The following is an 11,955-nucleotide window of genomic DNA, read 5'->3' as shown; positions in this document are numbered from 1 at the left end:
GCGTCTCCCTCACCAGCCCCTCTGGTCCATCAGTCCTGCGGGCGTTGGCAGCCGTCGAGGTTCTAACTGCCGCCCTCTCTTACCTGGCGGAGGCCAAGCAGGAGGGGGCCTTCCAGACGGCAGGACCGAGCCTCCTGAAGGGTGCAAGGGCAAGAGGACGAGGGTGGGGGTCCAGTGTGCCGGGGAAGGTCTGATCTGGGGCATGTTGGCCATGCCCCTGGAGGACCCCGAGGCTCTGCCATCGCCCACCCTCCCCAATTGGTCCAACTCTGGCGGGCTGCCATTTGTTCTGCCTATAAAGTCCGGCAGGGAGTGGCGTGACGGCCAGGAGGGCGGGAGAAAGGGGCAGTTCCCTCCTTGCATTTACGTCCAAAGGCCTCACCACCGAGGCCAGACGCGAAGAAGGGTGGCCCCTCCACCCGTCCCGACAAGCGGGAAGCTCACAGAGGGGCTCTGGCTACCTCGGGCCGCACGGGGTCCTCGATGCCCACAACGGCTATGCAGGTGAGGTCGCCCACGACCTCGTTCTCGTTGTCCCAGTCGGGCTCCTGGGCAGCGGAGAAGTCCCGGTAGGCGATGCAGATGGTGCGGAGCCCATCGCAGGCCATCGGCTCGATGATCTTCTGCACCATGTCGTCCCGGTCCCGAGGGCGAAAGCTGCGCAGCTCCCCATTGCTGTTTAAGATGCTGGTGCACCTGGGGCGGACAGAACAAGAGGAGCCCTCGCCGTGAGGCAGGGGAGCCAGGCCTCCGGCTGAGCCCTCTATGTGATGCAGTAGAGGGCTTCTCCCAGAAGGGGGCGCTGCGCGCGTGCGCGGCCTAACAGTGTGCCCCTCCACGTTCTGCCCAGAACCTCAGAATGTGACCTTATTTGGAAAGAGGGTTGTCGCAAAGTTAAATGAGGTCACAGTGGAGGAGCGTGGGCCTTCAGTCCAATGCCTGCTGTCCTTATAAAAAGAGAAGCGGGGGCTGCCCTGGTGGCGCAGTGGTTGGGAGTCCACCTGCCGATGCGGGGGACACGGGTTCGTGCCCCGGTCCGGGAAGATCCCACGTGCCGCAGAGCGGCTGGGCCCGTGAGCCATGGCCGCTGAACCTGCGCGTCCGGAGCCTGTGCTCCGCAACGGGAGAGGCCACAGCGGTGAGAGGCCCGCGTACCACAAAAAAAAAAACAAAAAAAAAAAGAGAAGTGGTAACGTCGAGACACAGACACAGGGACAAGGCTGTGTGACGATGGCGGCAGAGATTGGAGAGGTGCAGCTACAAACCGAGGGAGGCCAAGGGCATCTGGGACAGACAAGGGAGGATCCTCCCTTGGAGGCCTTAGGGGGAGGGCGACCCCACCCACACCATGATTGAGGACTTCTGGCCTCCAGCACTGGGAGAAAATAGGTCTTTGTTGTTTGAAGCCCCCAGGATGATGGTACTTTGTTCCCACAGCTCCGCACAGACTCGACGGGAGTTGGGGGGCTGTCACTCTTGCCCCGTTGCGCTTTAGGGAGAGAGGTGGGACATCGGCAAAAACCGAATGCCACGGAGTAGGGCCACGACAAGGCAGCGACCACAGAAGGGCTGGGATGGGGAGGGCTGGCAGGATTCAGGTGCAGAAAACGAAGGAGCAGAGGAAACACGGGCCCCAGAGGCTGGCACGGCAGACGGACAAATGGGGGCCCCGAGCAGACTGGTGAGGAAGGAAAGAAAGAAGCCGGCTGTGGAGGCCACGGGAGGAGCCCAGAGGTCCTGCTCGGGACTCTGTCCTGAAGGCCCCAGAAAGCCGGGGGTGAGCGCGGCAGCGCAATCAGGCCAGGTCTTAGAAGGGTGCGTGGGCGCTGCAGGGGCCAAGGCCGAGGGGAGGTGTGAACGCTGAGCGGGTGCGGGGCATGGCGCACTCGGAGGCAGAGCTGTGTGCCGCCCACCTCAGTTTCCCTAACAGCTCTGTTGAGATACAATTCACACAGCACACGACTCACCCGCTTAAAATGTCCCATGCAATGGCTTTTAGTATATCCACAGTTGTGCTACCATCACCACAGTCAACCCGAGAACATTTTCCCCACCTCTAAGAGGAGCCCCGCACAAGCGACAGAAGAGAAAAAGAGATAAGCTGGACTTCACAACTGAAAGACATCTGCGCATCCAAGGGCAAATCAAGGCAGTGAGCAAAAATCTATCAAGGGAGTGAAAAGACGGCAGCCCACAGGACGGGAGAAAATACTTCAAAACCAGATACGTGTTAAGGATCTAATACTCAGAACATATAGGAACTCTTACAGCTCAACAATCAAATGACAAAGAATTCACATCCAAGATGGGCATGGGCTGGAATAGATATTCCTCCAGAGAAGACGAACAAATGGCCAATAAGCACATGAGAAGGCGCCAGTATCACTGGTCATCAGCAAGATGCAGATCAAAGCCACCATGAGATCCCGATGGCTGTAACAACAGCAGCAGCGACAATAATTGGGTAATAACACGTCGGTGAGGATGAGAAGCTGGAACCCTCATGCACTGCTGATGGGGAAGTGAAGTGGGGCAGCCCCTGTGGAAAACAGTTTGGCGTTTTGTCAAAAAACGAAACATGGGATACACCCAGAATTGAAAACACGCGTTCAAGCAGAAGCTCGTACATGACCACTCAAAGCACCGTGATTCACAGTCGCCGAAGGCGAAAACAACCCAACTGTCTGTCGATGGATGACTGGATAAGCAGAACGTGGTCTACCTGAGCGATGGAGTATTATCCAGCCATCGAAAGGAATGAAGCCCTCGGATGAACCTTCAAAACACTATGTCGAGTGAAAGAAGCCAGGTGCAAAAGGCCACATATACTGTATGATTCCATTTCTGTGAAATGTCCAGAACAGGTAAATCCACAGAGACAGAAAGTTGATGAGTGGCGGCCGGGAGCTGCGGGAGGGGGATGGGAGCGCTTGTGTGACGGGCACAGGGTCTCCTTTGGGGTGATGAACTTGCTCTGGGATCGGGTGGCGGTGATGGCGCACCTAATGCCACTCAACTGTCCACTTTAAAGTGATTAAAAGGGCCAATTCCATGCTATGTCTACTTTCCCGCAATAATACAACCAGAAATGCCATACGCTTTAGCCAGCCCCAGCCCCAGGCTGGGTCCTGCTGCTCGCTCACTTTTTCAGCAGGATCTCCGAGGCGCCCTTGCTGAAGAGGCGGAAACCGCTGTCGGGCATGCGTATGACTGTGCTCATGGACTTGCGGACCGAGTTGAAGGTATACACTTTGTAAAGCTTATCTTCAGGAATCTGCTCCCGCACGGGCTGGAAGTCCTGCTTCAGGTCCAGGACGAAGCCCAACAGAGCGCACTCCGTCTTGTTGCCCACTTGGCGCGGGAGGGCGCCTTCCTTCTCTGGAGGCTGCGAGGTGAGGAGAACCAGCATGGCCCTGGAGGCCCAAGGCCACCCTCCTTACCGTCCCCAGGCGCAGGCCAGCCTCGGTCGCCACGTCTTTCAGGTGTGGTGGCAGGGAGCTAAGGAGGGCCTCCAGTACGGACTAGATGGGCAGGTTTTCCACGACTCACTGGGCTGGGAAGGGCTTCCAGAACCTGCAGGCCCCGCCCAGTGTCCAGGGACGAGGAGGGAGACCAGCACCCCAGAAGCGATCGTGGCTCTTGGCTCAAAAGTCCTTAAGAGAGCCTAGCATGCCCCTGGTGACGCCCACGCCATAGCCGGGCCAGGTTCCCTCCCCTCATCCTACCCCCGCCTCGGCCCGCCCTTGCTCCCAGCTCACTAGTATTTTGGTGGTGTAGGCACTGTTGATGGAGATGGCGTGGACCAGGAGGTCGAGGATCTTGGGGGTCAGGGCGCTGGGGGCCGGAACCTCTTTATAGTGGGTGTCCCCGAGGTAGGACTGCACCACGGTCATGCGGTTGGTGGTGAGCGTGCCTGTCTTGTCTGAGCAGATGGCCGTGGCATTGCCCATGGTCTCACAGGCGTCCAGGTGGCGGACCAGGTTGTTGTCCCTCATCATTTTCTGTAAAGGGCACAGATGGAGGCTTGGGTAGCCAGCTGTCCTCGCGGGGTGGGGGAGCACAACGGCATGTGGGATTCTGCTCCGCCCACCAGCTTTCCTCGCGGCACTAACAGCCCGGGACCTCGGGCGGCAGGTGCACAGCTCAGATGGCAGTGGGGTGGTGGTCAAGCCGAGGCAGCGGGCCTGTGAGACGTAAGGACTCTCATCAGACAGGCCGAACAGTCGACTCTGGGCGGCCACTCTCCCTGCTGACAGGGACAGCTGTAGGGACAGCTGGAGCCTCCCTGCTGCCCAGAGCCCCCTCTCGGGTCACCTGCAGGACCTGTGGCTCCCCTGCCCACCCCGATCTCTGCCCTGCCCACTGTCTCCCAGGGGCCCCCTATCCCCCTGCCCCCACCTCGACTCCCTGGCCCCTTGGCGACCCTGCCCACATCCTGCAGATGCTAGCTCGTCACACAGCCCTGCCCAGGGAGCCAGGTAGGCAAGGATGTGCAAGTCCAGCTCCGCGTCCCTGCTTGGGTCTGTACCCTGGGACCGCGGAATTCTTATTTGTGTCATGTTTATTTTATTACCTTGACAGAGTAAGCTAAGGAGATGGTGACAGCAAGAGGCAGGCCCTCTGGGACAGCCACAACCAGCACAGTGACACCGATAATGAAGAACTTGACGAAGTACTGCACGTAGACAGGTGTGCACTCTGCCAGCCACGCCCGGCCATCCACCACGAAGGTCTCGATCACAAAGTAGAGGGCCAGGATGATGACGGTGACGGCGGACATCACCAGCCCTGCCCAGCCACATCAGAGGCCACGGAGCGTGGAGGCGGGAAGGGTGGCCGGCAGGGGTGAGGGAGGGGGAGACAGCAAGAGGGAAGAGCTAAGGGGCGCTGCGGCCACATTCCCTTGACCCCGAGTCGGGGGAGGCGCTCCTTGTCTCTGGCCTTACGGAGCTTTGCAGTCCACGCTCGCCAGAGGGGGCGGAACCAGGCCCTGAAGGCCATCACCTGCTCCTAGCCCGTGCCCTTGCTGCCTGGCCCACACCCCACGTCACATCCCTTTTCCACTTGTTCTCCTTGGTCCGGCCTCGAGTCCGGGAGCCCAGTGTCCGCCCCTGCCCGTTGGTGGCCCCTGGCCGCCCCCTCGGCTGCCCCCACCTGCTTTCCCGATCTGCACAGCCAGTTTGGTGAGCTTTCCCTGAAGGACCGACTTCTCCTTCTTGGGCACGTTGGCTTTCTTCTTTTCCCGCTCCTCCGTCTCCCCACCTTCTGCGCTCTTCAGGGGCTGCATCTCCATGGCAACTGCCCCATCCTGCTTCTTAGCTGCACACAGAAGAAACCCGCAGCCAAGGTTAGGGCCTGGCCGCTGGGGTGACGGCTACAAGGGGCTTTCACGGAGAAAGATATGCCACACCATCCGAGAGGAAACAGGGGCCTCTGTCCTCTCCCTCCTCTCTCATCAGCCCAGGCCCTCCTGAGGTGGGCAGTGGCTCCAGCGCTGTCCTGGGCAGGACAGAGATGCTTCTCTTGGGGCCTCGCAGGGGAAGGGAGGACAGACACAAGCACTTGGGCACACAGACAGCGTGGCCAGTCCTGTAACGCCCCAAATCTCAATACCTGAAAGCAGAGGCCTGGGGCCCACGGAATGTTCCAGAACCCAGAGCTGACTCTTGCCCACTGCTGTCTTAGCCATGTTCCCACTCCCCTCAGGGAGGCCCAGGAATCCCCGCTCAGGCTGTCTCTCCTGCCAGCCCTCAGGTGGACACCCCTCCGGTGGATGCCTGGACTTCCACCGGGGCCCCAGCTCAGCACGTGGGCAGTCCTCAGCCCATGCCCCGGCTGCTGGCGGGCAAGCCTTGCACCTTTCTCTCGCCATGGGGCCTTCCCTCCTCTCCCCTAGATGCCTCTCCATCTCCTCTCTGGAACCGGCAGCCCTCTCGCAGCCCCCTTGGTGGACCCTAACGTGGTGGTGCTGTGTCCCCTGCCCCACACCCGCCTCTGGCCCGTCCACCGCCTCACACGCCACCCCGTGTAATCTCACCACCCGCAGGGGGCACCCAACCCTGCCACTCGTCCTTGTCCCCCCACCCAGTGGGGCTCTCAGCAGGCTCTCAGCGCCTCTGCATGCCTCCTGCCACCATGCAGTGTCAGCCGCTCCCTCTTTCTCTGTCTCCCCGCCCATCCCTTCTCCCCTTGGCTGCCTGAGACCACTCACCGGTGGCCCCTTCTCTCCATGGCCTCGGGCCACAGCCTCAGCGACACTCAAGGTCCCACCCCACTGGGCCACTCTAGCCTCTACCCCACTGACTGCCACTCCCTGCCCCTGCCCGGGTCCCTGGCCATTGGACTGTCCTCCTGTCCCAAATGCCATCCCAACCCCAGCCGGCCTCTGAACTCCAGTCGTTTGTCTGCGTTCCTGGGTCCCACACTGCACTTGAGTATTGCCCCTGGATTCACGTCTGTGGATCGTGACCTTCCTGAGGGCCAGGACCGTACTTTATCCATCTTTGGATTCCCAGCACCTTCAACCCTTCACCCTGGCTACAGAGTATCGGCACCCGCCAGGCATTCTGGCTGAAAGGGGCGCAGGCCTCGAAGGCTCAGCAGAAAGGCAGCTGAACCAGGAAAGCCACAGGCCCGATTAAGTCTTGGGTGAGTCGCCCCTCTGGAGCCTGTTTCCTCAGCAGGGTGCTGGCTCACGGGCCATATTTGCGCACTTCCGGTGGGGTCTGCAACCGAGGCGGGCGGCCCCCCACCCTGCGCCGCACCCTCTGCCACCCATCCTGAGCGCGGGGCGCGCGTTACCTTTGGTCTGGCTACTCTCCATCGCCCCATCCTGCTGCTTGCCTACAACGGGAGAGGAACGACAGACACGGAGACTTGAGAACACCCATGGGGCCTTGGCACACACACGCGCACACAGGACAGCGGGGCACAGACAGTGCAGCCAGTGAGTGCGGTGAGGGGGGCGGGCGGGGGAAGAGGGCCTGCTCTCCAGCCCTCCAGAGAAGCCGCGGGCCAGCCCTGGACAGACCCTGGCTCACGCATGGTCGGCAGTGGGAGGTTTCTGGAAGGGCCGGCACCACGGGTAATGGGGGCTGCCAGGTGTCAGGTCCCAGCTCTGCTGCCTCAAACAGGGCCCCCCAGTCGGGATGGGTGCTCCCCCCAGAACCAGTGCGAGGGGGTTGACCTAGATGGTTCCTAAGTCCTGGTGGCCTAGAGATCAGCTTTCTGTGCAGCATGGCCAGCAGTCAAGTCCGTGGGCGCTTTAGAGGATAAAGGAGCGAGACGGCTAGCCTCAGGGCACCCACAGCGCTGGAGGGGGCGGCAGGGGCACCGGCCGGGCTGGGCCCCACTTGGAGCTGTGCGGGCGCGCCTTCACAGACGTGCTCTGCCACCATAAAGCCCACAGCTGGGTGCTAGGGACTGGGGCGGTGACCAGCTTCCCCAGGCCAAGGTAAACAGTGCTGGCTGTGCCTCTGGTTTCTGAGGCCGGCAAGGACTGCAACTCTGGGAGGGCCCAGGAGAGCCGGCAGGTGACGGGCTCTGAGCTGGGGGTCGGGCTCCGCCCCCCAGCTCCACCTGCCTCACCTGCCCCAGGGCAGCAGCCGGGAGAGCTCTCTGCAGGCCACACACACACTGCCCTGGATCCAGAGACGACCAGCCTGGGACAGGAAGGGCTAGTGGGCTGGCTTGTCAGCCACTACCCAACAGCTCATGTCACTGGGGACCCAGGGACACAGACCGGAGGCCAGGTGGCTCCCAGGCAGTGGGGTCTGGTCTGGGGGTCCCAGGGAGGAGGGAGAGGTCCCCTCGCAGCCCCGGTGGGGTGTCAGTTGGGCCCTGTGGGGCATTCATAGGTGAAGGAGATTTCTGGGGTGGGGCAGGGGAGACACCTGTAGACACACGGTGGGTGACAATGCAGCGGGCGTGTTGCCCTGGGGCCGTGGCAACTTCTGGAGGAGGGAGGGAGGTTTGAGATGAGCACGGTGGGAAGACGAGGGCCGGGCCTGGTCTGAGAAGGGGCATAGCTGAGGCAGGGGAAGGAGTGCGGAAAGAGGTCAAGGCCGGAAGGCAGGAGACAGGCGGGCGAGCAGCGCCCTTGATGGACAGATCGAGAGGTGGCAGGGGGCGTTGAGGGGGGATGCTGAGGGCGAGGTGCCACCTTCCGGTCTCTGCAGCGGCCAGGGCCTTGGCGGAGACGTGGGGGAGGTGAGGGGTCGTGGGTGCCGCTGCCCCCTCCCCGGAGCCTGGCCATCTCTGCCTCCCCTGCAGGGCCCCCCCACGTTCCCCTCGTCCAGGGAGCCAGCTGCTGCTGGTGTCCCCTCTGACTCTCAAGTGGCACAGTAAGCCAGGGAGAGGAACCGGGGCTGGGGGAGAGCCGGCGGGGGCGCCTGGAGGGGTCTTGTCAAGGTCAAAGAGAAGGGGCCTAGGACCGAGTCCTGAAGGACGGTGACATTTAAGGGAACCTAGCGGGAGGGGAAGAGCCTGGGAAGGAATGTGGAAGAGGCGTCCTGCCAAGCAGCCATCAAGGACTCCAGTCCAGCCCAGAGGAGGCCCAGGGCCTGCCTACTCACCCACTTGCCCTCCTGTGGGCCCCAGGGTGCTGACTGTGGCGAGACACCGGGCTGAGCCCTGCGGGGAGGGGGGCCTGGTGTGGCCAAGGTGGCCGAAGGTCCGCCAGTGCCCATTGGCTGTGAGGGGTGGGCCGGGTGGGCCAGGAGCAGGGAGGAGTCCGGGAAGGGAAGCCAGGCCCAGGCTGCCAGGAGGCGGGGCCCATGGAGGCTTTTAGGCAACAGTGCCTCATCCATTTTTCCTCCCTCACGTGCCCAGGTCTGGGAACACTAGTGCGTCTTTCCTTACGCTGACCTGTCCCCACGTTACTGGGCTGGGCAGACCGATCCCGCCTGCACTGCAGGCCCAGCAGGCTCGGTTGACTGAGGCGGAGCTGGTGACCCACACGTCCTGTCCCCAGGGCCCTGGCTGCACGCTCTGGCACGTGGTCTCCCCGTACTCGTGCGTGTCTTTGTATTTCTAGTGGGCCCAGGTGGCTTCCCTCAGAGGTGGGGTACACACCTAGAGAACGTCATTCCTTACCTGGTTTGATGGCAGGAGTGGCCTGAGGGGAGACCCAGGTCAGAGCAAGGTGAGCAGATGCAGGCCTGAGTCGTGGAAGGGATCGGGGTCCTGACTGGGATGGGGGCGGGGGCGGGGATGCTGGCCGAGCTCTAGAGCTTTGTAAACCCTGTTCTGAGGAGTGGAGGGGGCACCAGCCACGCCAGGGGCTCGGGACGCTGGCAAGAGGAGGCAGCTGGGTAGCCGTGTGCCAGGTAGGCCAGGGTGAATACAGAGCTGGGCCGCCAGAAGACATCTGTCCCTCGACACTGCTTTCCCTTAGGGTGAGGGCCCTGGCCCCATCTCAGCTTCCTCTGGCCCTGGATGTCCTTTGGGGTGTCTAGTCCTTTCCGCTTGGGAGCCCTCCACCTTTGGCTGCATGGCCTGTGTTTCCCTAGCTGCCACGTTGGCCTGGGGCCCTCAGTGCCTCACCATGTGGGCTGACCACCCCCAAGTCCGGGTGGCTGGTCCCTGTCCCTCCAACCCCATTCCTACCCAGGCAGGGCACTCCCCCGACCCTGGCACCCACGCCCCCAAAGCCTCAGGGGAAGAGCCATCCGAGGGAAACTGCCTCACACAAAACGGGGGGCCCCCAGCCTGCTGGCTCTGGGGCAAAGACCCCAGAAGAGGGGTCTCCAAAAGGAACCAGGAGACAGGGTATGGCCTCCCACCCCCTGAGGGCTGGTTCTCCCCAGTGCCAGAGCCAGGGCCTGGGCCAGCAAGGGGCCGTCACCAGGCAGGCGCGGAAGAGAGCGCGGCTGCGTACGAGGGCCAGAGGCCTGGCGGCACTGGGAACTGCAGGGTGCTGTTGCCTTACCTTTCTTATCCTTCTTCTCCTCCTCTCCACCAGCCCCAAGCAAGGTAAAGATGATGCCTGTCTGGGAGTTCACACCAACGGCTGTCACCACCATTCTTCCAGAACCTTCCATGACATGAGTGCCTGGCACAGCAACACACAGAGGCTGAGACGGAGATCCGCACCGTTGGATGGGAGGCGTTGTCCTGGGCGTCCCAGGAGCAGGGGCTCCGGTCCCGTTGGGCTCACCTGACAGCAGCATGGGGTCTTTGTCTGCCGACTTGCGCACGTGGTCCGACTCGCCCGTCAGGGAGCTCTCGTCAATCTTGAGGTCATTGCCCTGGATGAGCACGCCATCGGCGGGCAGCAGGTCTCCTAAGGCCGGCCAGGTGGCCAGAACCACAGACCATGCGTCCAGGAGGCCTTCCTCCATGTCGCCTCCCATCTCCCCCAGAGGAGGTCCTGTCGGGTGCGCGGCCCTCTTCCTTTGCTCTGCTTTCTGGGGGTACCCACCCACTCCTAGCCCTGTCATCCGTCTTCCAGGGAGTGGGGCCCACAGGAGCGCCCTGCCGTGCTGGGGAGGCCCTCGACAGGCTGTGGGGACAGCCTGCTCCCGGGGCGCCGAGGCCGCTGACACGCCCCGTCTTTGCTGGGCCTGCTGCCCGAGCTGCCCGCCTGCAGCCTCCCACCCCAGGTGCTCCCCGGAGAAGGCCTGCCCCTGACGTGGGAGCTGAGCCCCTCCACAGCGCGGGTGGCGATGGGCGCGCTCACCATACTTGACCTGGGCGATGTCCCCTACCACCAGCGCAGCCACCGGGACCTGCAGGAGCTGCCCGTTCCGGATGACGGTGAACTTCTGCTCCTGTTCGATGCGGCTCTGCAGGCCCCGGAACTGCTTCTCCTTGCTCCAGTCGTTGAAGGCCGTGACCAAGACCACGCAGATGACAGACAGCAGGATGGCGGCCCCCTCAATCCAGCCCGCCTCGGCCTCCCCTTCGTCTTCTGCCCCAGCCGACACATTCCCGCACGCTGTGCCCGAGGACGGGAGGGAAGGGCAGAGGTGGCAGAGAAGTCCCTCTGCCAGCTCCTTCCTCCCTCCGTCATCTCAGGCTCTATCCCTCCCCTCCTCCTGCCAGCACCTCTGCGCTGCCACCCGCGTCCCGCCCCCGTCCACCAGGTCCTCCTTCGCCGCCCTTCCCAGCCCTGCCCCTCACCTTCGCTCTCCTCTCCAGGTGGCGCATAGAATGAGAGGCCCAGGGATACGATGGCGGCCACCTCCAGGATGATGAGGGTCACGTCCTGCAGGGCCTCCCATACCAGCTGTAGGAAGGTCTTGGGCTGCTTGGGAGGGATGAAGTTCTGCCCGTAGATCTGTCTGCGCTTCTCCAAGTCACTGGTGTTGTCGGCCAGGCCTGCGCAGCGTGGGCACGTGGAGCGGAGGCACAGAAGGAGAGGATGGGAAAGGCCAGCCCCGCATCCCCCTGCTCCTTTCTCCGTGCCTGTCCTTCCCTCTACACTGATAGCTCCCAGAAAGCGGGCACTGCACTGGCCTGGCACCTGGAGCCCTTCTGCAAACCCTGGGGGCATGTAGGCGGGAGCGCTGGCAGCCTCTCCAGCTGCCCGGAGGGCACCGGTGCGCGACCGCGCCCGAGCGCAAGGAACGGGGGACCATCCTCCTGATGCGCCTGCGGAGCTCCAGGAACTACAGTCCCCTCCGCAGCCCCGACAAGCTGCGCGGGCCAGGAGGGAGGGAGGGAGGGGGGCCGGTTCGCGCAGCGACTCAGAATCAACACCCACAAGGGGGCCCGCCCCAGCTTTTGGAAGCTGGGCCCTGACTTCTCAGTCTTGGGACGACCCACTTCCCACCCAGGCCTGCGCCAAGGCCGCTGGGTCTCTCCTTCTAGAGCACGAGTCTCCTCGGGCCCGTTCCTGAAGGTACCGAAAGCTCCCACGCGGGACTGGTATCCAGGCCGCTGCCTCCGAAGGCCAGGCATCCACTTGGCCATCTTCCCCAGAGGCAGGCAGCAGGGATGACACAGTCCCCTGGC

At 62.9% G+C, this 11,955-nt stretch overlaps 1 protein-coding gene across 1 annotated transcript in view; it reads right to left on the bottom strand.

The window, feature by feature from the left end:
• ATP2B3 (ATPase plasma membrane Ca2+ transporting 3) overlaps window positions 1-11,955 on the bottom strand; it is a 31,234-nt gene that overhangs the window by 15,839 nt on the left and 3,440 nt on the right. Inside the window, exons 2-11 of the mRNA XM_024755843.1 lie at window positions 11,122-11,319; window positions 10,679-10,936; window positions 10,157-10,282; window positions 9,929-10,051; window positions 6,802-6,843; window positions 5,155-5,319; window positions 4,574-4,788; window positions 3,759-4,001; window positions 3,144-3,385; window positions 462-696 (exon numbers count right to left, since the gene is read on the bottom strand). Coding sequence (XP_024611611.1) covers window positions 462-696; window positions 3,144-3,385; window positions 3,759-4,001; window positions 4,574-4,788; window positions 5,155-5,319; window positions 6,802-6,843; window positions 9,929-10,051; window positions 10,157-10,282; window positions 10,679-10,936; window positions 11,122-11,319 — 1,847 coding nt within the window. The remainder of the gene's footprint in view (window positions 1-461; window positions 697-3,143; window positions 3,386-3,758; window positions 4,002-4,573; window positions 4,789-5,154; window positions 5,320-6,801; window positions 6,844-9,928; window positions 10,052-10,156; window positions 10,283-10,678; window positions 10,937-11,121; window positions 11,320-11,955) is intronic.

The sequence above is a fragment of the Neophocaena asiaeorientalis genome, unplaced genomic scaffold (genome assembly GCF_003031525.2).
Source record: "Neophocaena asiaeorientalis asiaeorientalis breed wild unplaced genomic scaffold, Neophocaena_asiaeorientalis_V1.1 scaffold1004, whole genome shotgun sequence".
Taxonomy (NCBI): Eukaryota; Metazoa; Chordata; class Mammalia; order Artiodactyla; family Phocoenidae; genus Neophocaena; species Neophocaena asiaeorientalis.
Note: the sequence above shows the minus strand (reverse complement) of the source record. Positions and strands in the feature narration are given on the sequence as shown.